This window comes from Centruroides vittatus, unplaced genomic scaffold (genome assembly GCF_030686945.1).
Source record: "Centruroides vittatus isolate TY-2023 unplaced genomic scaffold, ASM3068694v2 contig_10, whole genome shotgun sequence".
Classification (NCBI taxonomy): domain Eukaryota; kingdom Metazoa; phylum Arthropoda; class Arachnida; order Scorpiones; family Buthidae; genus Centruroides; species Centruroides vittatus.
In genome coordinates, this window is record NW_027120658.1 from 4,290,667 (window position 1) to 4,312,306 (window position 21,640).

The 21,640-nt window shown below is 27.9% G+C and overlaps 1 protein-coding gene across 2 annotated transcripts in view; it reads left to right on the top strand.

Annotated features, from left to right (window-relative positions):
- Window positions 1–20,109, top strand: part of LOC136975900 (putative fatty acyl-CoA reductase CG5065) — a 53,166-nt gene extending 33,057 nt beyond the window's left edge. For both annotated transcript variants that reach the window (XM_067271096.1, XM_067271174.1), the window contains exons 5-14: window positions 2,581–2,756; window positions 4,733–4,805; window positions 8,801–8,907; window positions 9,014–9,191; window positions 9,851–9,895; window positions 11,811–11,929; window positions 15,001–15,240; window positions 15,583–15,712; window positions 16,712–16,839; window positions 19,068–20,109. In XM_067271096.1, the coding sequence (XP_067127197.1) occupies window positions 2,581–2,756; window positions 4,733–4,805; window positions 8,801–8,907; window positions 9,014–9,191; window positions 9,851–9,895; window positions 11,811–11,929; window positions 15,001–15,240; window positions 15,583–15,712; window positions 16,712–16,839; window positions 19,068–19,224 (1,353 nt within the window). In that variant the 3' untranslated portion in view covers window positions 19,225–20,109. The remainder of the gene's footprint in view (window positions 1–2,580; window positions 2,757–4,732; window positions 4,806–8,800; window positions 8,908–9,013; window positions 9,192–9,850; window positions 9,896–11,810; window positions 11,930–15,000; window positions 15,241–15,582; window positions 15,713–16,711; window positions 16,840–19,067) is intronic.
- Window positions 20,110–21,640: the final 1,531 nt, after the last annotated feature.

The window sequence follows — 21,640 nt, forward strand, 5'->3', positions numbered from 1 at the left end:
ATTAAATGCAAATATATGAAATAAGTAATGTAAATATAAAAAGTATTTCTTGATATTCTTACAGATTTATTTTTTTTTTAAATTTCTTGTTACTTTTTATTCATAGATCTATATCTATGTTCAATGCATCTACATCAATGTTAAGTGCAATTAAAAGCATTTTAACTAAATATTTTTAAAAATTAATTTTTTATTAACAGATCTAAAGTCACATAATATCATAATTTAAAATAGTTTGACTTGGAGTTAATGACACAGTAAAATATGAATTAGACTACTGATCAAAACTGTGTGCTTGTGTACATTTTGTGTTTTCCTCAACAGATTGGACCAGAAAGATATATATTTAAAATTTAAGTAAAGATGACATGACCAGAAGATTTCCATAAAACTATTAATTTTACAAACTTTCAATATTACAGCTTTTAATGAATGTTTCAACTTCATTACATCACCAACTACAGTAACAACTTTTTATTGGAGTTACAGTAGTTGATGGTTGAATAAATATAATTCATGTACTGATTTAGTTATGTAATTGCCTTTTTAAAGAGCCATGTAAACATCTTAATAGAAAAACAGCAGCGAAGAGTAATTCATGGTGGTTAATTTCAAACACTGGCTGGAGCAACTGGGATTTGGTGATGTGGTTATTGAGAAACAAATTGATAGATGGAAAGAACGAATACTGTCTATAGTTTTGAGATGTATAGAATTGGAACTACAAGAGATGAGGAATGTGTTAAACAATTCTGGGTTGTTATGCTATTATAGTAAGGTAAAGCCTGATTTTGGAATGGCAGACTATCTAAGGGATGGTGGACTCTCTTTTGTGGCAAAAAAACAAATAGCAACATTGAGGCTGAATTGTGTTATGTCAAGAAGTGGATCTTTGGTGTGTATGATTTGTAATCAGTTATGTAGCTATAGTGACTGGTGTTATCACATGTTCTGTAAATGTGGAAATAACATGTATGGTGAGTACGTAAGAATGTCATCTGGTAATTCATATTCAAACTTAAATTTGTGTTAAATTTTAACAAATCCAAAAATTTGTTAAAATTTAACAAGTTTTTAAAGAAATTAATGTTTTGAGCTAAAAAAAATTTTGTTTTATCTTCCCCTTTGATGATGTATTCATTTATATGTCAAATAAATTTATTATTATTATTATGTTGGGTTAAGTGAGATATACTCGGTTAACACCGGTGGCTGTGTACTATGCCAGACCAAAGTCAAGGCATAGTGACCGAAACAAAAATTAAAGAAGTGTATCAGTGTGTGTTTGTATTCAGGAATTTCCTCACAATATTATTATTATTATAATAGAAAAACAGCAATAAATTCCAAAGTGATTTTGTGTCTATATAAGACTCCAATGCCATTGCAAATGGATGGTATAATTCCCTCTACACACTTTTCTTTTTAGAATATCAGTTAGTGATTGTGACAGAATCACTGAAATAGTTTCTGAAATAAACTTTGTTTTGTTAAAAGGAAACCATTTTTTCATTATGAACACTTGCTGTTACAGATATTACAAACATCTAGATTTTTTCTATATTGCAATTGATTCCAATTCATTTTAGTAAATAATATTTTATTATCCCTCTTTTTCTGAGAAATACTACATCACCCAAGGTCAGTTTTAAGTCATTTAATTTTGGGAATGTGAAAAAATGTGTATGGGAATGAAGATACTCAGCATTCTAAAAATGATGAGTACCTAACAGAGCATTTATTGCAGGATCTATTATCTTTATTAGAAGAGAGAATGTATAAATGGAATACTGTATGAAATATTTTGCAATTGGTAGGAATAGAAATGTTTTGGAACTAACTAAGATAGACTAAATAATTAAGACATACAGTATATGAAATGTATAAAGGGTATTTCCATTGTATATATATTTGCAATTTATTTCAGAAAAATTTTAAAAGTCATCATCAATAAGCATTAACAATTTGTTCGAACTTTTATATACTTATTTTCTTTTTTTTTAAATTACAGTATGTCATCCCCAGTTAGCATTGTGTGATAAATAGCTATTATGATATTTTTTAATCTAAAGATAATTTTCTGGAAGACTAACAATAAGATATAATTAGCATGAAATTACATATTAGATGACAATTGTGGGTTTGAACTCCATTTGAAATCATTGTTTTACAAGATTTAGAATAATTTAAATTCTTGAATCAATAAATTTACTTGACTTGGATTTTTTTAACATTGATTTCCAGTGGAATTAAATTTTCTTTCACCTCAAATATTTGTAAATTGAGTAATTTTTTTTATTAATGTTAAAATAAACATTATATACACTGTAGTTATAAAAAGTATAGTCCTCATTTTGTGCATAAATATTTCACTTTCAGAGTTCTTTATATTATACATAATTTTTAAATTGTAAAAATTAACATCTTTTATATTATTTGATGACATTACAATGAAAAAAAAAATTGCATATTTTATAATCAGTGCATTATAAAATATATGATTCTAGATAATTATGTTTTAATGTGTTATAATTTGATTGAATAATTTATATATTATTTTTAATACATTTTCTTTATTAGATTTTCGACAAAATTAAAAAAGAACAACCTCATGTGCTCACAAAACTTGTTCCAGTTCATGGTGATTTAACTTCCGCCGAATTAGGTATTAGCCAGTCGGACATTACGTTATTAACCAATACAGTATCAATTGTTTTCCATTCTGCAGCCACAGTAAAATTTGATGAACCTTTAAGGTAAATAAATTATGTATTGATCGTTAATTTATAATTATAAATTTATTTAACTATAAAATATTTATAAATTTCTTTCAATACTAATATAATTTATATATCTTAAGAAATATTGATTAAAAGTAATTGTATTTTTGGCAAAAAATTTAATTTTAATAAAATGATTTATTAATTTTGTCAGAAACTTTAACTGTAAAAACTCTTACACAGAAATTCAAACTGGAAATGCTCAAAACTATCAAGAAGGCAACTTTTTTCTTCCAACAACTTTATTTAATAGTAAGAAAAACATTTTTTGAACAAATTCACAGCTTTAGGTCCAAGTTCATTACAATATGTTGTGATGGAACCTGAACATATAAAGAAGAAAATGTCTGTCTTTCAGCATTAAATTTATTTACTTGATGAATGAAATACATGCAAGTACTTAACATTCATCTTCAAAATGTCATCTTTAAGTGAAGAAAGAATACACACAATTTGAACTCTGATTGTTTTTAAGAAACTCTTTACATTAAACAAATTTAAGAATTTTTTTTAACCGAAATATTTTAAAATTCAAATGTGTGCAATAAAGTTTTGATTTAAATTTAAAACAAATACAGTGTGTGTTCATGATATATAAAATGTGATTAAAGAAATTAAATAAAATACAATAGATAGCTAAGATAATGAAAGTGTGCAATAACATTTATTGCACTTGTTCGAATTCTAACACATTTAGGTTAAAAAAAAGAAAAGATTCATAAGTTTTCATAATGTAAAGAGTTTTTAAAAATCGTTATTCAAATTTTTTATATTCCTTCTTTGTTTGAGGATGATATTTTGAAATGTCAAAAGTACTTGCATGTGTTTAATACATCAAGTAAATAAATTTAATGCTGAAAGACTACATTTTTTTCTCCTTATGCTATATTTGGCATCATAAGTGAGTATATAAATTTTTGGAACTTGGACCTGAAGGTGGGTTGTGAATCTGCTCAAAATTTAGTTGCTGGAAGAAAAAGGTTGTTGTGTTTATAGTAAGGACTCTTATTTGTTGGGATCTGTTAGTAGTACAAATTTTGTAGAGATATATATCATTTTAACAAAAGGGTTATTGTTTATAATTAGTATCAAAATTTAATATTGCATGTAAAAATCATAAGAAGTGCATTAATAAAAATGGTGCATTTCGTGTTCATTTTTGTATATTTATACAAAATGTTTTCTGCACTCTTTTGTTTGTTTAATGTCTCCACAACTAAGTGGAAGTTTGACACAATAATCATAAAGGACTATTGATCCCTGATCTGTATGGTCATATAGATATAGAAGCATATTTATATAAACATTAAATATTGATATAATTTAAGAAAATGCTATTTCTAATTTATTTTGTCAATACATTGAGATAAAATTATACCTATTAATGTAAACTTTGAGAAAGATATTTTTTATTCTTTTAAAAAAAGTAATAATTCTAATTATCAAAAAAAGCCTTCAATTTCAATATGTTTACATCATGTTTTATACCATAACCATATACTACATTATTCAGATAGAATAATTTTTTAATGTAAACCATTTTCATTAATTCAGTGCATCTTAACCAATCTCCCCATACTGGAAATGCATAGATTTTTCTCTCCCTTCATTTTTAATTGAATAAAATAAAAATCAATTTTCTTTTGTAGATGTAATTTTGATGGTGAAATGATTGCAATATCATTGATATATTGGATTAAATGGATGATTTGATTGCTTATTAAGATTCCATCATCTCTACTATCAAATCTACATCATATAATTAAATAAATACGAGTAGGAAGGTGTACTGATACAGTACAGCTGATCTGTACTGTATAAGGCCACAAAGATTTTAAAAGTTAATCATTAATTAAATTTATCCAGAATCATTGTCGATTAAGTTTTGATATTCTGTAAAATGGAAAATTTAATTTATTGATTTTATGTAAATCTTATTAAATTCTTTCTAGACTTTCAGTAGAACTGAATGTTTTAGGAACAAGACGACTTGTAAATCTCTGTCATAAAATGGTTCATCTTGAAGTAAGTATTTTTTTATTTTAAAATGTACAGAAAAATTAAAACTTATCATAAAAATTTCTTTTTATTAAATTTTAATTATTTTAACTTTTTATTTATGTGATTGTTACGTTTTATCCAATTAATTTGAAAAATTAAAAACACATACTAATTTTAACCATTCTTGATAGATTATATCATCTTTCATCTCAGAAATGTTAGATATATACTCAACAAAGTTGAATATTTAGATTTTCCTGGATGGTTATGATATGATTCAATTTCATGGAATTGAAGCATCTGAATTTATAATAATAATAATAATTTTTTAAAAAAGAAAAAATTAAATACTCTAGCTTCGTATGAAATCAATATTTGATTATTTTATAATTTATAACTTTAATTATAAATCATTTTATTTTATTCTCTTGTACTGAAATAATATATCTACATATGATGATAAACATTTGTGATGTACTGTACATTTAATTAACGGTAGAGAAATTCTAAGAATATACTAAAGTGACTTATATCAAGTACTTTTGTCTCTGAAACTATGATCTGGACAAAGTTCAATTATTTGTTCTGCATAAACACCCAAACATATATATATATATATATATTAGCAAAAACTTTGTATTTTTAACTAATAAGAGTTGAATTACATTGTACAATATGAATAAATAGTTTTGTATTATACATATTAGATCTTATTGATGATTTTATATAGGTTTTCAGAGAATTTTCAATATTGTGAATATCCTTTATTGAAGCTTCTATCTATCCTACTCTATTATTATTATTATTATTATTATTATGATTTTGGATGTGTAATAATTTTGTTTTCTGTCATCATGACAAGATACATACTTTTGTAGTTGCAAATAATCAACAACAGCTGACCCGTAACATATAAAGCTACCACCAACCAAAGCCGAAATTATCTGGCTGGAAACGGCTATATTAATTATAAATTACAAGATAATTAATATAGCCGTTTCGAGCTCGATAATTTCAGCTTTGATTGGTGGTAGCTTTTGTAGTTGATAGGAAGAGTGATTTAGTTATCTGAAAATGCAACAAAAATGAACTCTTCTTGAAAATTTGATTTATAAAAGTGTACACTTAAATTTTAATAGTGATTTTATGTATATTTGGAGTTACATTGAAATCTGTTATTAGCAGTTTCAGTTTTTTTATAACAATTTGACAGAAAATGAATGTTTCTACAGTGATTCCTACAGTTGAAACCCACTGTAGGAATCACTTCAGAACATATCAATTGAGAACTAATACAAAGCCCACAGTTCATTTAAGAAATTCATAGAAAAAAAACACCATGTATTTCTGGATACATGAGGGGTTAAGTCTCCTGTTATATAAACAATATGCTATCCTCCCCTACCTGTTCATATTTATTCAAAGAAAAAAAACATTCTACAGTTTATAACTTTTTACTATTAGATTATTAAATGAGATAAATGAAATAGCATTATTTTTGATATTTATGAACTTGTTATTAATCTAATGAGTTCAGAAATTCATATTCAATATAAATTCAATATCTTCTACACACTGGAAAATACTTAAAATAAAATACCAATTGAGTAGTTGTATTGAATTCTTTTTAATTGTTAACGTTTATGCCATTTCCTTTGAATTTGATAAAAACAAATTTCTTTAATAAAAAATAAAAAAATATTGAACACACAGATATCTTTATTAAATGGAACTCTGCATAAGTCAGAAAGTGTTTTGTTTGTGAAACAACCACATGACCAATGAATGTGATTTTTCTACAAATAATTACAAATTGTCAAGGCAATGTTGTTACAAAGCCAGAATTTTGAAATTCAATCTGTGGCAAGATATTTGAGGTCATAGTTCACCATGTAAAGTCTTTGGGCCAATTGCTGGTTGTAAAATCATTGTGCACTACATGTCCAATTGAGTTTCCAATTGCTGTCATTTTACATCAATCTATATGACTACTTTTTTTTTAGATTTAGATCAATTTTAAACCTTTTTTACTCGGTTTTATTTTTCTTTGTCTCCCAGTTATCTATAAACTTTTAAATATTAAATATTGGCAATAAATTTTGATACATTTGTTTACAAAATAATTTAATAGTAAAAATGTCGATAAACAAATTTACAAGGTGTCTGAAAAGTTACTGTGCACTGAAAAATTTGTAATGATATTAGTTATACAGCATTGCTTACAAGACATGTAAGTTGTGTCCTGTGTTTCCACTTTGTGGTAGTTGACTGCTTGCTCACAAATGTTCTGGTTCTTGGCCTGCAGTTTTTGGTAGACTTTTTTGCTACTTATATAATCTCTTGTGGAATCTGGCCTACTATATCTCTGGACTTCGTTTCTCAGATTTTGGGATCTCTGAGGGGACATTTTTACCATTTTCTGCAAGAGAAGCTGTAATATCATACTTAAATTTTTTTGGTCATCCTGAGTATAGATTATTGAACATTATAAACTGCATATCCATCTGAAAGAAAGAGGGAAAAAATTACTTTATGCAAATTTTATATATCCCCAGTGCTAAAGAAAACTTTAGGTTTACAAATAAATATATTAACTTGATTTTTAGATTAATTCCAAAAATTGCTAGATTATATTGGGCTATAATAATGCTACTATTTAATAATTAAATGTCAAGTAACTCTAGGCCAAATTACTTGACATTTAATTATTAAATAGTAGCATTATTATAACCCAGTGTAATGCAGCAATTGTTTGGCATTACTTCAGATTTATTCCTTATTCCAGTTTAATCCTTTAAATTAGTCTCGTAAGAAGCTAAGCTGTAAATATAATTTTGGATATACCAGTGGCATAGCGTGGGCGGTGCAAGGGGGTGTATCATGCCCCAGGCACCACTTGCAGAGGGGTGCCCAAATGGTCTCCAAGACAAACTATGTGTGTTTCTGGAGAAGGGAGGGGGCACCAATAAAGTGTCATGCCCCAGATGCCAGTTATGTTCGCTATGCTACTGGGATATACAGTGGAACCTTGCTTAATGAGCATAATTCGTTCCAGAGTCTTTCTCATATTGCAAAACACTCGTTAAGCGAAACAATTTTTCCCGTAGAAATTAATGTAAAATACAATAATGTGTTCCATGCTGAAAAATATACTCAAATATTTTATGTATTACATTTATTCAAAGAAAATTATACAATATACATTGTTAAGGAACATGAATCATCATCATTTCTTCTAGCACAGAGTGAACCAACCTGGAATGCAAATTTCATTTGCAGAAAACAAAACAAATCACAGATAATGTCTGATAAACAAGCCGAATTCTTGGACTATGTAAAGGCTATAATTAAATATTAGAAATTAATTAATTTGACTAGAGGTAGACAGTTATGCTGCCATCTTGTATTAAATTTAATAATTATGAATAATTAATTTTTAACTTAGACATTTCTAAAATTTAATTTGGAATCGGTCATTAAATTCAATACAAGATGGCAGCATAACTGACTACTTCTAGTCAAATTAAGTAATTTTTAATATTTAATTATAGCCTTTACGTAGCCTTAGAATTTTGCATTATCATTTGGCGGGTTTATTATGTAATGGGCTATGGTTGTTGATGTTTATACGTAATGTGTGTTGGAAAAAATTTGGAAAAATGTGTGATCACAGGCGACACTAAGATGCAAGCTGAACGAATGCTAGATGGAGCATACGCACAATCCAGGACTTCCCCTCTCCTGGCAACTCGTTATGCGAAAATTCGCTCGTTAAGCAAGTCATTTTTTCACAATTTATTTTGCTCATTATGCGAGGTGCTTGTTAAGCAAGGTTCCACTGTATATCAATATTTTAAAATATTTGTTTGTATTTTTTTATTTAAGTTTCTTATTTGTAATATTTAAGATTATTTTATATCAAAACCATTGATAACTATATTAATGTATAAAAAAAATGCATTAAGAATTAAAATTCTAAAAATATTTATCTGTATATAGTAACATTTTTACTTCGACAGGCTCTTGTGCATGTGTCAACAGCATATTGTAACTGTGATAGAGAAGACATTGAAGAAATAATTTATCCAGCACCTGTAACACCACAAAAGATAATTGATGCCACAGAGTGAGTTGCTTTTATTTTACATTCCAGTAAAGAAATTTATTAAAATAACTTAATAAAAATCTATCAATTTAATTAAATTTATTAAGTGTTCTTAAATTTTAAACAGATGGATGAATGCTGAATTAATGACAGCTCTCACTCCTCACTTGATCAAAGGACGGCCTAATACATATACGTTTACAAAAGCTTTAGCTGAAAATTTATTAGTAGAAGAATGCGGAAATCTTCCAGTCGCTATTGTTCGACCATCAATTGTTACCGCAGCGTGGAGAGAGCCTATTCCAGTTTGTTTTTAAATTTTATATAATAATCTGCTACAGACTTAGAAAATGTTGGATTAAAATGTTTAAAATTATTTAATCCATTGAAGTTTTAATAATTTATATTTGAAAACAACAAAATATTTTCAGAAAATTCTCTTGAATGGAGAGTACAATAAAACATTCAGGAAAAAAAATATTGGAATAATTATTGTTAATCATAAAAATGTGTTTATTTTAATTTTATTTCTGAAATTAAAAAAACCATTCACTTTCTAGTTAGCTTAACCTCTAGTATGTTGTGAAATAAAACAGCTGGCACTTTCTATTTGATGGCAGTTTGCCTCAGGTTATTTGGTGGTTTGCATTCCCTATCAAAACACACTATCTTTGGGACTACATAATTTGTACAACATAATGTTAGTGTAAAGGTGCACATAAATATATCTAATACAGCTGGAATCCGAACACAAGCTGACAGTGCTCTTTGTGTAATGACAATTCAGGCATGTCCAGATTTGTTTTTGACACATTGATGCACAAGTTGGCACGGATTAACATATATATATATATATAATACACAAGATACACACACCCTTTGTATATATTTTAAAACCTTTGATTTTTATTAAAACATTTTGCATTATTTACTGAATATTTATATAAATACAAATTTATTTCAGGGATGGGTTGACAATTTAAATGGTCCTACAGGCTTGCTTGTGGCTGTAAGTATTTTATTTTACTTCACTGAAATTATTAAATAGCTAAATAGTCTTACTACTACTAATTAACAATTTAAATTTCTGATCTTTTAATATTTTATATTCTAAATTCGTTTTGCATTGAAATTTTTTTTGTAGTGTATATAATTAAAATTGTTTTACTTTTATAATAAATACTTTATTAAAATTTTCTTTTGGTGTTTCTTATAATGTACTGGTAAAAAAAACTTAGTTAATTTCAAAGGTTTTATATTTTAAACTTGAAAATTTTCTTTGTTCATTATCTGATTATACTCTAGTTTTTTAATGCCTTATTAGTTCATACTTTGTTGAATCTTTATTGGATAATTAGGATCCAAATTAAATTTCATATTTGATTAGTAAATATGTTTTCTATTTATATATTCATGCATTTTACTTTTTTTATGATGTAAATTTATTGGGCTGCAGGTTGAAAAAATTGTGGACATATAAATTCCCACTGTTGTCCATCCATCTATCTGTTTTTTCTTAATCCTAAGAATGGAGTTGCATAGATGAAAGAAAATGTCAGCTATAAAAACTTTAGGGGCAGGAGGCCCTGATTAACCATATAAGAACTTTTGATGCAAACCAGGAGTCGTGTTATTTCAATTCAAAAATTTTTCTGTGAAGGATATTAGATAGATGACTGGTACAACTCTGTTGTTAAAAGAAAAGTGTGATGTACAGGGGCAAGCCACTACTAATGGGGTGGAGAGCATATATTTTAAATTAAATAAATTAAAAATATAATTAAAAATTGCAGCCTGGCGTTGTAATGTCGTCACAATAAATAATTGTTTAGCAATCATAATATAAAAAATAACAATGTTTTTTATAAAACCTGCAATTCTGATGTTATTCAAAATTTATTTCTGAATTTTTTATTGGAGTTTTTTTCTTCTACTCTATTGCTCTTATCTAAATTACAAATTTGTGATTTTTTTTAATGAAATAGTTGTATTGATCACATACATCACATGTCAATGGATGTCATGGCAAAAGCCTCTTTCAGATACTCCAAAGTAGTAAAATCCCCAGAAATCATTAAGTCATATTCAGTTTTAATAAAATACCACTCCAGAATGATTCTTTTCTCTCAGACTATTCTAAAATTATTTAAGGAATATTAAATTATTATTATTAATTTTACAATTTTTTACAATGTTTAAAAAAATATTTTCTTTTTAACATTAAAACAAGTTATTTTGACTTAAATTTTAATATTTTACTATTAATTTTGGAGCAAAATTCTCAATTTGACATTCAGACTTTATAGCCAAGAACAATCTGAGTATTGAGATTTTACTGAATATCAATATATATATGTTGATATACTTATTTTGGTATTTGCTTTGATCTTTATTCATTTTCTTTAATATCCATAATAAAAATTATCTTATTTATAAAACTTCAGGCTGTTTATATAAAGTGATGTAAGAACAGTTTAATTCTAGTTTTCTGCAAAAGATGTTAAGTACAACTAAGTCTTTGAAGATGAATGAATACTTTTAATCTTAAAATATTTGAGACAATCATAGTTTTAATGATTAGGATATGAATAATTTATTAAAATATGTAGAATTGGGTAAATAGAATTTTTGCAATGAAATTGTAGCAATATGTGATAAACTAATGTAAAAATATACAAAGATTATAATTTTAATAATAATAACTTTGTAAAATTATTTAAAAAAAAAAACAGAATTGAAACTACAGGGTTTTAAAAAATTTGACAATTTTTTTTATTTGAAGAGAGAGAAAGTATTAAATTTATAGCAAAAACTTTTTCCTGAAGAATTGTAATTTTGAAAGATTTTAATTATTTTCAGAATAAAATTAGATAAAAATTTTCAATGTGTTAATAGATACTTAATATGTAAATTTTTTTTGATAGTCCACTAAAGGTATGTTGCAGACTTTACACTGTCGTTGCAATGGAGTTGCAGATTTAATTCCAGTTGATGTTGTTATCAATCTGATGATAACAGTTGCATGGAGCACTGCAGTACACAGGTATTTAATACTTTATTCATATAATGTAAATCAAAGCTTCTTAAACTGTTGGTTGCAATCCCAAAGGACAAAAATTTGACAACTATAAAATTTGTACTATGTATTTATGTAAAGCAGCATTTTTAGTATTAATGATTATAAAATCAAATTGGTAAGCATCATTACCATTTTGTAATATCAAATATTCAGCCAAGATTTACTTTTTTATGTAGAAATAAACAAGCATATCCATGTCAGTAGTATGCAAATTTGTTTTGCTTTTAATAAATGGTGAGATAATACATATATTAAAGAATTGTTTTATAATTTATTATTAGTGATTTTATTTATGTAACTATTTTATATACCTGTATATTGGGGATCGCATAAAATTTTCTGATGTAAAAGAGGGTTGTCAATGGAAAAGTGTTTAAGAAGCCCTGATCTAAATTATTCTTTAATGTTATCAAGCTTCTATATTTGCTTCTAATCTGAGGACTTCTCACACCTTTTGGGAATGTTTTCAATTGGACACCAAGAGACTGTTTTAGCTGTTCTACTTTTAATGAAAGAAGAAAGCTAAAAAGTGACAAGTCTTCAGATTAGAAGCAAGTATAGAAATTTTATTTGAATTAATTCATTCATTAAAGACTTATAATTTAAATTATCATGAAATTCACTGAAGATTCATACCAGGAATATAATATATTTTTTCTTTAAAGTTTTTTTTTCATTTTTTAGTTTGTTTGTGTGAGATTTAAGTTTGTTAATAAGTATCTTCATTCATTCTTTCATCAGAAAATTTGTAATCAGGATAAAAACCATATAAAACCATAAAAACCATATAGAAATTAAGTAATGTAAATGTACTATAAAAGCAAAAGTGTTGTGTAAGATTGCTTGAAATTATTTTCAGAGATATGCAGACTGCTAGCATTCAGGCCTATTCAATTTTTTTTTTTTTTTTTTAATACAGTTTAATTCCATTTCTATAACCTTACAAAACTGTAGAAATGGATATAAACTATGGAAAACTTAACATAAATGAACAAAACAATGTTATTTGTAATGGAAATATTATTTTTTCTTAACTAAATTATATGTTATTACTTTCTGGGAAACTCATATAATGCATAGCTAATAAAGTAAAGTCTGGTTTTTTTTTTATGTGCGCATGATCTGGGCACCTAATACTCTGTGCCGAATCTCAACTCCTGACATGTACTTCTTCATACCTCTAAGCTGATAAGACAACAGGATGTATGATTTTATAAACAAGACATAGTCTTGTCAATAAAAAATGTAAAGATTGTTGATCAATAATATAATTTTTCAAGATTGTTCGTGCATTGTTACAATTGTATTAATTGAACTAAGTGCCCCTATGCTTTGGCACCACTTGACAGAAGGGTCAACATCACTTCGACGATGATTACATCAGGATAGAAGACACCTCACAGCAACTAGGACTGTTTTTGTTTAATGTCAGGGTTGTTGTTGTGAGGTTACACGAGCAGCTGTGTGCATGTGCGATTTGGGTTCAGGATGGAGGTCGGAGAGACAGCATGTCAGAAGTGAATCACTTTGAGACCAGATTAACAACTTAAAACCTTTTATTTGTAAAGGAGAATACATAGTATACATTTTCGTTAATGGGTTATAATGTAATGAACTAAACTAGGTATAGATACTGTCACTTTTCGCAAGAGAGAGCTCACATGTGATTTGCATGAAGATAAATACCTGTAGGTTGAAGGATCCGTTTGTAGACTTGATGCAGGAGAGATTCAACCTGTCTGTTAGGAAGGCTGAATAATCGAGGAGGTTGGCACGTTAGAAGAGTTCTGGATAATGTTCCATGTCAGAGTCAATCACATATCTGTTTTGGAGACACATAGTTAATGATATCGGTCAAAGAATTGGCAGCGACTTCCATTATAGGGCAGGGTGGTGACTTGTTGCATCAGGGAGGAACTGGCTATGACTGCCTCCTTTGGCTGTTAATTATAATATTAAAATGGTAGAGAACGGCAGGAGGTCAAAGGGTCATGGGAAAGTATCACTTTCACTGTCAAGAAAATGTAAATTGAGATGTTCTCAGGTAGTAAAGGACAACAGTCATCCAAATAGGTTGACAACATTGTGTATTTTTTTCATCAAATTCCGGGTTCTCACATAATATAGTATGAAAAGTGTTCTTGAAACTTATTATATAGTGACCAAAATTGATTATTATTAATCTAACAATAACTATAAGAATGTAAATTGTGTATATCAAATCTATAATGACTATTCTTATGACCTTTCTGATTTTCAAAGATAAAATAATCACTGAAGATGATGAAATTTAGATTATGATTACTTTTATTCTGTTTTTTAAACAAAAATATTTTAAATTCATGGAAATAGCCAAGAAATTACTTTTAGCTTGTGATTCCAGCTTACCACATTGTTTTTAAGTTTAATAAATAAATAGTTTTTCTTGTAGAAAGTATATTGTATGATGAATGAAAATAAGTATTACAATTAAAATATTCTAATAGGCTATTGTTGCAAGACAAGACAACAATTATCAATTATGTAAACTTAAACAGAAATTTTGTAGTTATCCCATTGTTTCTTTCTATTTTGCAAAGTTCTTGTTATATGACATTTGAATTGAGATAGAAATTAGAATGTTTAGCACTTAGAAACAGTGTTTTTTAATATAGCAGTTATCTTGCCTAGTAAACAATGAAGAAGTAAAAATATAGCCATTCTTTAACAGTTATTTGTCTAAATTTGTACTGAAAATTTTCTTTATTAAAACTACTCTCACACCAAGTTTCTAATTATAATTTTTTCAAATTATCCTAATGATTATACTGTTGGGAATTGTTTAACTTTTGAAAATTATGATCATTAGAATAGTCCTTACTGCATTGACATCATTAATGTGAATAGACTCATTGACTTCTGATATTGTATTACTATAAAAATTAAATTCAATATGATATTTTTTAAATCTTCTGTACATAGAACTTTAATTTTATGATAACTACTTAAACAAAGTTTTTGATTTAAAAAATTGCTTATATTTTATTTATTTACAGGACAAATAATAATCTGATTTATCACTGTACCTCTGGTACTACAAATCAAATTACTTGGGGAAAATTGGACAGGATTGCTCTTCCTTACATCATACAAAATCCAAGTGCAGAAGTTTTCCAATATCCCGGAGCAACATTCAAAAATAGCCGTCTTCTAAATAACATTTGTGTTTTCTTTTATCATCATGTTCCTGCTTATTTAACTGATATTGTTGCCTTGCTTATTGGACGAAAGCCAAAGTAAGTTTTAACTGCACTTTTTTTCTATATAAGGTATATTAATCGTGTATAATGCTAATTCACTGTAGGCTCATTTTCATTACCTTTAATTTTAGTTAAGTGTATTTGCAATTTATATAATGTTGATAACTTAAACTTTTATCTTTCATTGTTTTGTCAAATTTATAAATATTTCTAATAAATCGTTAACATTTTTTGTTTAAATTATGGCAATGTGAATATTACAAAATTTAAATATGATTGTAAATTTTTATTTAAATACATTTGTACAACATAAAATGCATTATTGAACATTTTATTAAACAAGTTTAATAAATTTATAAAAATAATTTCATTATATAGGATGGTGAAATTGTATCAAAAGTTGCATAGAGCCATTCAAAGTTTGAATTATTTTACAACTCATGAATGGAAATTCCACTGTAATAATCAATTTAAGCTGATGGAGAGGATGTCAGAAAAAGATAGACAGGTATTTTATTTTTATTTACCCTGTACATTTATTTCTGGAAGGAAAAGTTATATTTAGTACTTATAATGAGGCAGAGCGTTAGTGAAGCCTCTTCTATATGGCTTACAGAATTGTGTTTTTTCTCAAAATTTGATTGATCAGTTTTGATAAAACTTTGCCATTTTCCATTAATCGTGATGAAGAATCCAAAAATCTAATAAAAAATGGAGATCTGTTACTTTGCTTTGAGATATAAGGTCGCTAGTATGAGTGCATGTGACAAAGCAACACCATACAAATTACCTGACAAAGTTGCACAATGTCCCAAGATTGTTAGCCTGTCTTCTATATGGCCTGTAGAATTGAGTTCATTCTCAAAATTTAATGGGCTGATTTTGATGAATCTTTGCCATTTTCCATTAATTGCAATGAAGAATCAAAATGTTACAAAAATAGTAGTCCATGACCTTGTTTATGAGACATAGTGGGGTTATTGTGTCAGTGTCTGTACTCTGATGCAATTGAGCACACCTAACAGAATTTGGGGGAAAACAAAAAAACAGCATTTTGCATGCCTAACAGAAATTTGTGTGAAAAATGAACAAAACACAAGAATAACATAATCAACACCAATTGCTTTGTTCTTGAATCACCTCTCTGATGGAAGGTGTAAAAATTGCCTCTTATTAAGTGTAAAGATTTTTACACTTAATAAGAGTGCAGTGGAGAGTGCAAAGATTGCCTCTCTCCTTCTGTCTCTGCCTCATTTTTTTTTGCAATATGACAAAGTTGTACAATGTCCCTAACCTAATTTTCATTTTAACTATTAATATTAAAATTGAATATTCTTATGCCTTTTGGGAACACACAAAATTGTGTTTTTGAAGTAATTATTTTTATACAATGTTGTTTCTTTTATTCTTAATTTTATTTTGTATCTGCCATAAGAAATTTTTTTAAGTAGTAAACAAAAGATTTGTCCATATGAATGTAAAACTAAACAAATGTTTTATGTTTCAGATATTTAATTTTGATATAAAGCAGCTAAACTGGTCCAGTTATTGGCAAGATTATGTTCTTGGTGCTCGACAATTCATCTTAAAAGAAGAAACCTCTAGTCTTCCTATAGCCAGAAAGAAACTTCGAAAGTATGAATGATGATTAAATATAATAATCTACTACAATGTGGATAAGGGATGCTGAATTTCTATCTTTGTTTTCTCTAAATTTCAAGTAAGTTTGAGCTATATTGAAATTCTCAAATTTACTTGAAATTTGCAGAGAAAAGAAAGATATAATAAATCTAGTTTTTTAAATATAATTCAGATTAAGATACCATATCACCTAAAAATTAGAATAGAATAGAATATTTTTATTTTAATATTACAAAAAAATATATAATTAATATTAGATATAATTATAAAAAAACTTCATTTGCAAATTTTATAAGATTATTAATTTATTTCTAAAGAAACTGATTGATTAGATTTTACCATATCTAAGACTTGTAGAGGTCACAGAACAGTTTATTTCTCTGTATTTAGTTGATTTCAACAATAATTTGATTAATCATTTCATTTTTATAGGATGCTGTAAATGATTCAACAAATACAGCAGTATTTCATCAAATATGATTTGGAACTAATTTATTCTTTCCTTTTAATAATCATTAAGATGCTGATTTTAGAATTAGCATGATAAACTTAAGTTTTACTCTAGAAGTGTTAAGAAAATTAAAATTTGTTGGTTGGCTAGCCATGTGGTAAAATGCCTGTTGTCTGGGAACTAAGATTGAATTCAGTTCAAAATCTTTTTTTTTAAGTTTTTTATTAACATCTTGCTGCCTGCAGCATTTTCAAAGGCTTTCCTTCATGCAAAGTATCTGTCTGATTTACTACTGGATTGATTGCATATATTTGGCACACATTTCATATTGATTTCTATGTCAATGACATTTTCCAAATATCCTAGTGATAACTGAATCACAATACTCTTTTAGTGCAATAGAAATAGGATGTGATTACTGTGTGCATTTGGTATTTGGATTTGCCTTTTAACTTGTTACTATGGCAATACTTTACTGGAATATGGTCTAATAGACAAATACATATAATGGAAATCAACCCTAATGTGCTAGCCAATGTATTTGAAAATTCTATTATTGATGGACTAGTTTTTTCCATTACTAAGTTTTCTTTATTGAAGATGATTTAATAAGCTGTCTACTGATTGGTGAAGTGAATTTATAATAATTATCTGATGAAAATTATGAATTTTTGAGAGAGCATCATAATTTTCTGTTAAAAGTTGTGTTTTGTTTAGATTAGATTTTCTAAAATAAGGTTCCTTCCAGAAAAAATTTACAAACCAAGTAGTCTTTCAGTAATATACAGGGTGGTTAGAATTAAACTGATGGTACTCGAATGTATGGAGCTGGCTCTACTGAGTAGAATTGAATGAAACTGTACACATGCAATGCAGATCACGAGGAAGAGATTTACATGGGAGATTAGTTAAGATTTTCACCACTAGGGGAAATGTAAGGATGAAAATTATAAGATAAATGGACAGAATTTTATTAGAATAATAAAATTACATTTTACACATTTATAGTGTGTACTCAATGCAGGGTCCTTTTCTGTCAACCACATGTTGCAATTGTAAAATTGTTAACTGTTGCATGTAACATTTCAGGATGAATCTGGGAGACATCCATTATACTGGCCTTCAGCTCTGAGATGGAGTGCAAATGCCCCAATACACACAATCTTTCAAATAACCCCACAACCAGAAACATATGTTTTTAAATGAACAGCACCACGTTTTCCCCAGGTGGTAAAAATTTCTGTTAATTTTTTCCCCATAAATCTTTTCTCCCTGCATATCTACATTGCATGTGTACCAACTTTCATTCAGTTGGATTCAGTAGAACCAGTTCCCCATGTGTCTGAGTACCATCAGTTTATTTCTAATTACCCTGTACAATAATATGTTAATGAATTAAATTTTTTAATAATAGAAAGGAGAAATTTTATTTTAAATTTCCCATATCTATTTCAGGGATAGGAAAAGAATTAATAATAATGATAATAATTTAAAATTTATTATTGTAATGTTGGTAGAATGTATTCTTAGTTAAAACCTGTATTCAGTGCTATGACGGATCAAGGTCAAGGCTTAGCTATAGAAAAAGTTGTGTATGTGTCTGTATTTAAGAACTTTCTGACTCTGTGTAATGTGTTTAGTATGGCAAAATTTTGTAATTTGTTGTGTTATTTATAATGAGAGTAACTTTTTCTTCAGTTTTATGCAATTTTAAATAAATAAATTTTATATTTTTAATATAATCTTATTAAAATATTTTTTTTCTTTCTAGGGCTTATTTATTTTCCCAATTGATTAATTTGTTATTTATTGTTATTGCCTGGAGACTCCTTATGATAAAATCACAGATAGCTCGAAGTCTATGGTATTACTGTTTATCACTAGTAGTGAGATTATATCGCATTTTACCGTTGGTATCAACCTTGTGAAGATAATATTCACCGCTACTAGGGAGTGTTAACATTCCATCAACATTATGTGGCATTGGAAATTGATTCCTATGATAACATAGATAATTGTTTATTAACATTATTCATTTCCAAGAAATGCATTGATACATTTTGCAGTCTTTTTTAGTCAACAGTTTGATCAAACAGATTTGTGACATTTAATATTTCAATTATTTTCCGGATAAAGCTTCAAATAGTCACGTTAATTATAAATTATAAAATTCAATTTTGAATCGAAAACTGTATTTCTCTTAATCAAGACAGTTTCAGAATTTTCTTTCTAAAATACAAATTTACCAGTTTGGCTTCAACAAAAATTTTATCTTATGCAAATATTTACAGTTTTTAAGTTTCAACTTTTAATCATTCAAGACAGCTGAGAAAACCTACAGAAAAAGAGAGAGAGAGAGAGAGATGCATTACTTTTTACATAAATAGACTCTAATATTTTCAGGCATTATTTAATTTAATGATTTAATTTTTTTATTGCAATACAAGAGCAAAAAAATTATTTAAGTAATATGATTACTGCCTTTGTACAGTTTATAATGTCCTAATAACATCAACAATTTCTTGTATATGTGATATGTTTCTTTTAATGCCATATCTTTATACTAAGTCAGGTCATTGTCTTTCACTTTTAATATTATAATCATTGAGTTCCTACTTTAAAAAATTTATTCCAAATCATAAACATCTTGAATGATGATTTATAAATTTCTCCAATATTTTCATTATTTTTGGAATGTACATTGATCCAGTTTTCCAAATGGCACATACTTCAAACATTTTTCTGTTGTTGACTTTGTCAAATACTAGTTAGTATTAAAATATGCAATGAAATAAAGAACTGAAAATTTTTCATTTTTGTTTGCTTTTGTTCATTAACTGTATTCATTAGATAAGAAATCTTAAAACACTCAAATGGTCAAGATAAAAACATTTACAGTTGTGAATAGGAATTTATATATCTGAAAGCTGAGGTCATGACATTCTTTAAAGAATAAATTTAATGACAGTACAACAGAAAATTTCTGTAAGAATTTTATGAAGACATTTATATAAACACAATACAGTAATTGGTATTACAATAAAAGTAATGAACAGTACATTGTAAATTGAAAAACAGCAGTTTTAAATACTTGGTACATAAGAGTATCTTAAATTCAAATATCACATAGCAATGCGCACACAATACTCCAATGCAGAAAGATCATTGACTCTGCAAAGATTATTAAGCAGACACCATGTATCAAATGTCTAATATCAAGCTTACCCTGTAATTAGGAGAATGAGGTTTTATATATGAATAATAGAGTTAATGTTACCTTAGGATCCAAAATGGCGGCCAGGGAAATTTTTCCCTACTTCGGAGACTGCGACGGGAAAAAATTTTTCCCTAGAGTCGCGACGTCGACGACGTGGGGAATTTTTCCCCGTTCGGTTTCTACCCTGTGTTGGATGTTGCCGAGTATCCTGTAACCTCGAAACGGAGACGGCAGTGTGTAAATTTGCGAGGTAGAGGGAGCCTTTTCGTGACGTCGTGCAAGAGTAAAATCGGCGCGAAATTCGTAGGTGTGTTACGAACGAATATGCAAATACATAATCTGTGACGTGATTTCTGTTCCTTTCTGGGCAGTTTTATGCAAATCGACTAGTTTCCAGTTGGAATCGTTTACTGCTGTGTTGCGACGAATTGCGTATTGGATTAATTGCTGTGTTTTTTTTTCGTAACGATATTTCATTCGCGCACAAATTGCTATCGTTGAATATTTATTATTATTATTTCCTCCAGTATTACTAAGTACTGTTATTTCTTTTATAACAATTTAATCTTAAAAGTTAGAGAACCAAGTAATCAGAAATTAAGGAAAAAGCGTGTTTTTTCCCTATCCTTACCTCCCCTCGTTTTGTTTATTGCCAATTGTTCGATAATGACTAGTTTTGCCGATTTGAGTAGCAACGACGAATTTTGGTCGAGATACACTTCCCGTGATTTCTACAAGTTGATGGAAGACGACTTTTCGGAGCTAGGTTTGCCTCCTCGTATCGATAACGCCGTTTACAAATTTTGCTGTAAAATTAGGCATACAGCCGACCGAGTCCGTTTACATTCATTGCGATGAAGATAAGAATTGCTTCATATGTCAGGTGAACGACAGATCAGAAAACACTGTGAATTGGATCGTTTATAAATACGTGAATTCCGGCAGTACGATAATAACGGACGAATGGAAAGGATATATGCATATTGACGACATAGAAGGAGTAGTGGTCGGACATAGAACTGTCAACGATTCGAAAAATTTCGTCGACCCCCAAACAGTAGATCATACTCAGAATATCGAACAATTGAAAAGTGAGTAAAAAACTCCTCTTTTTGTTTTTTATTGCT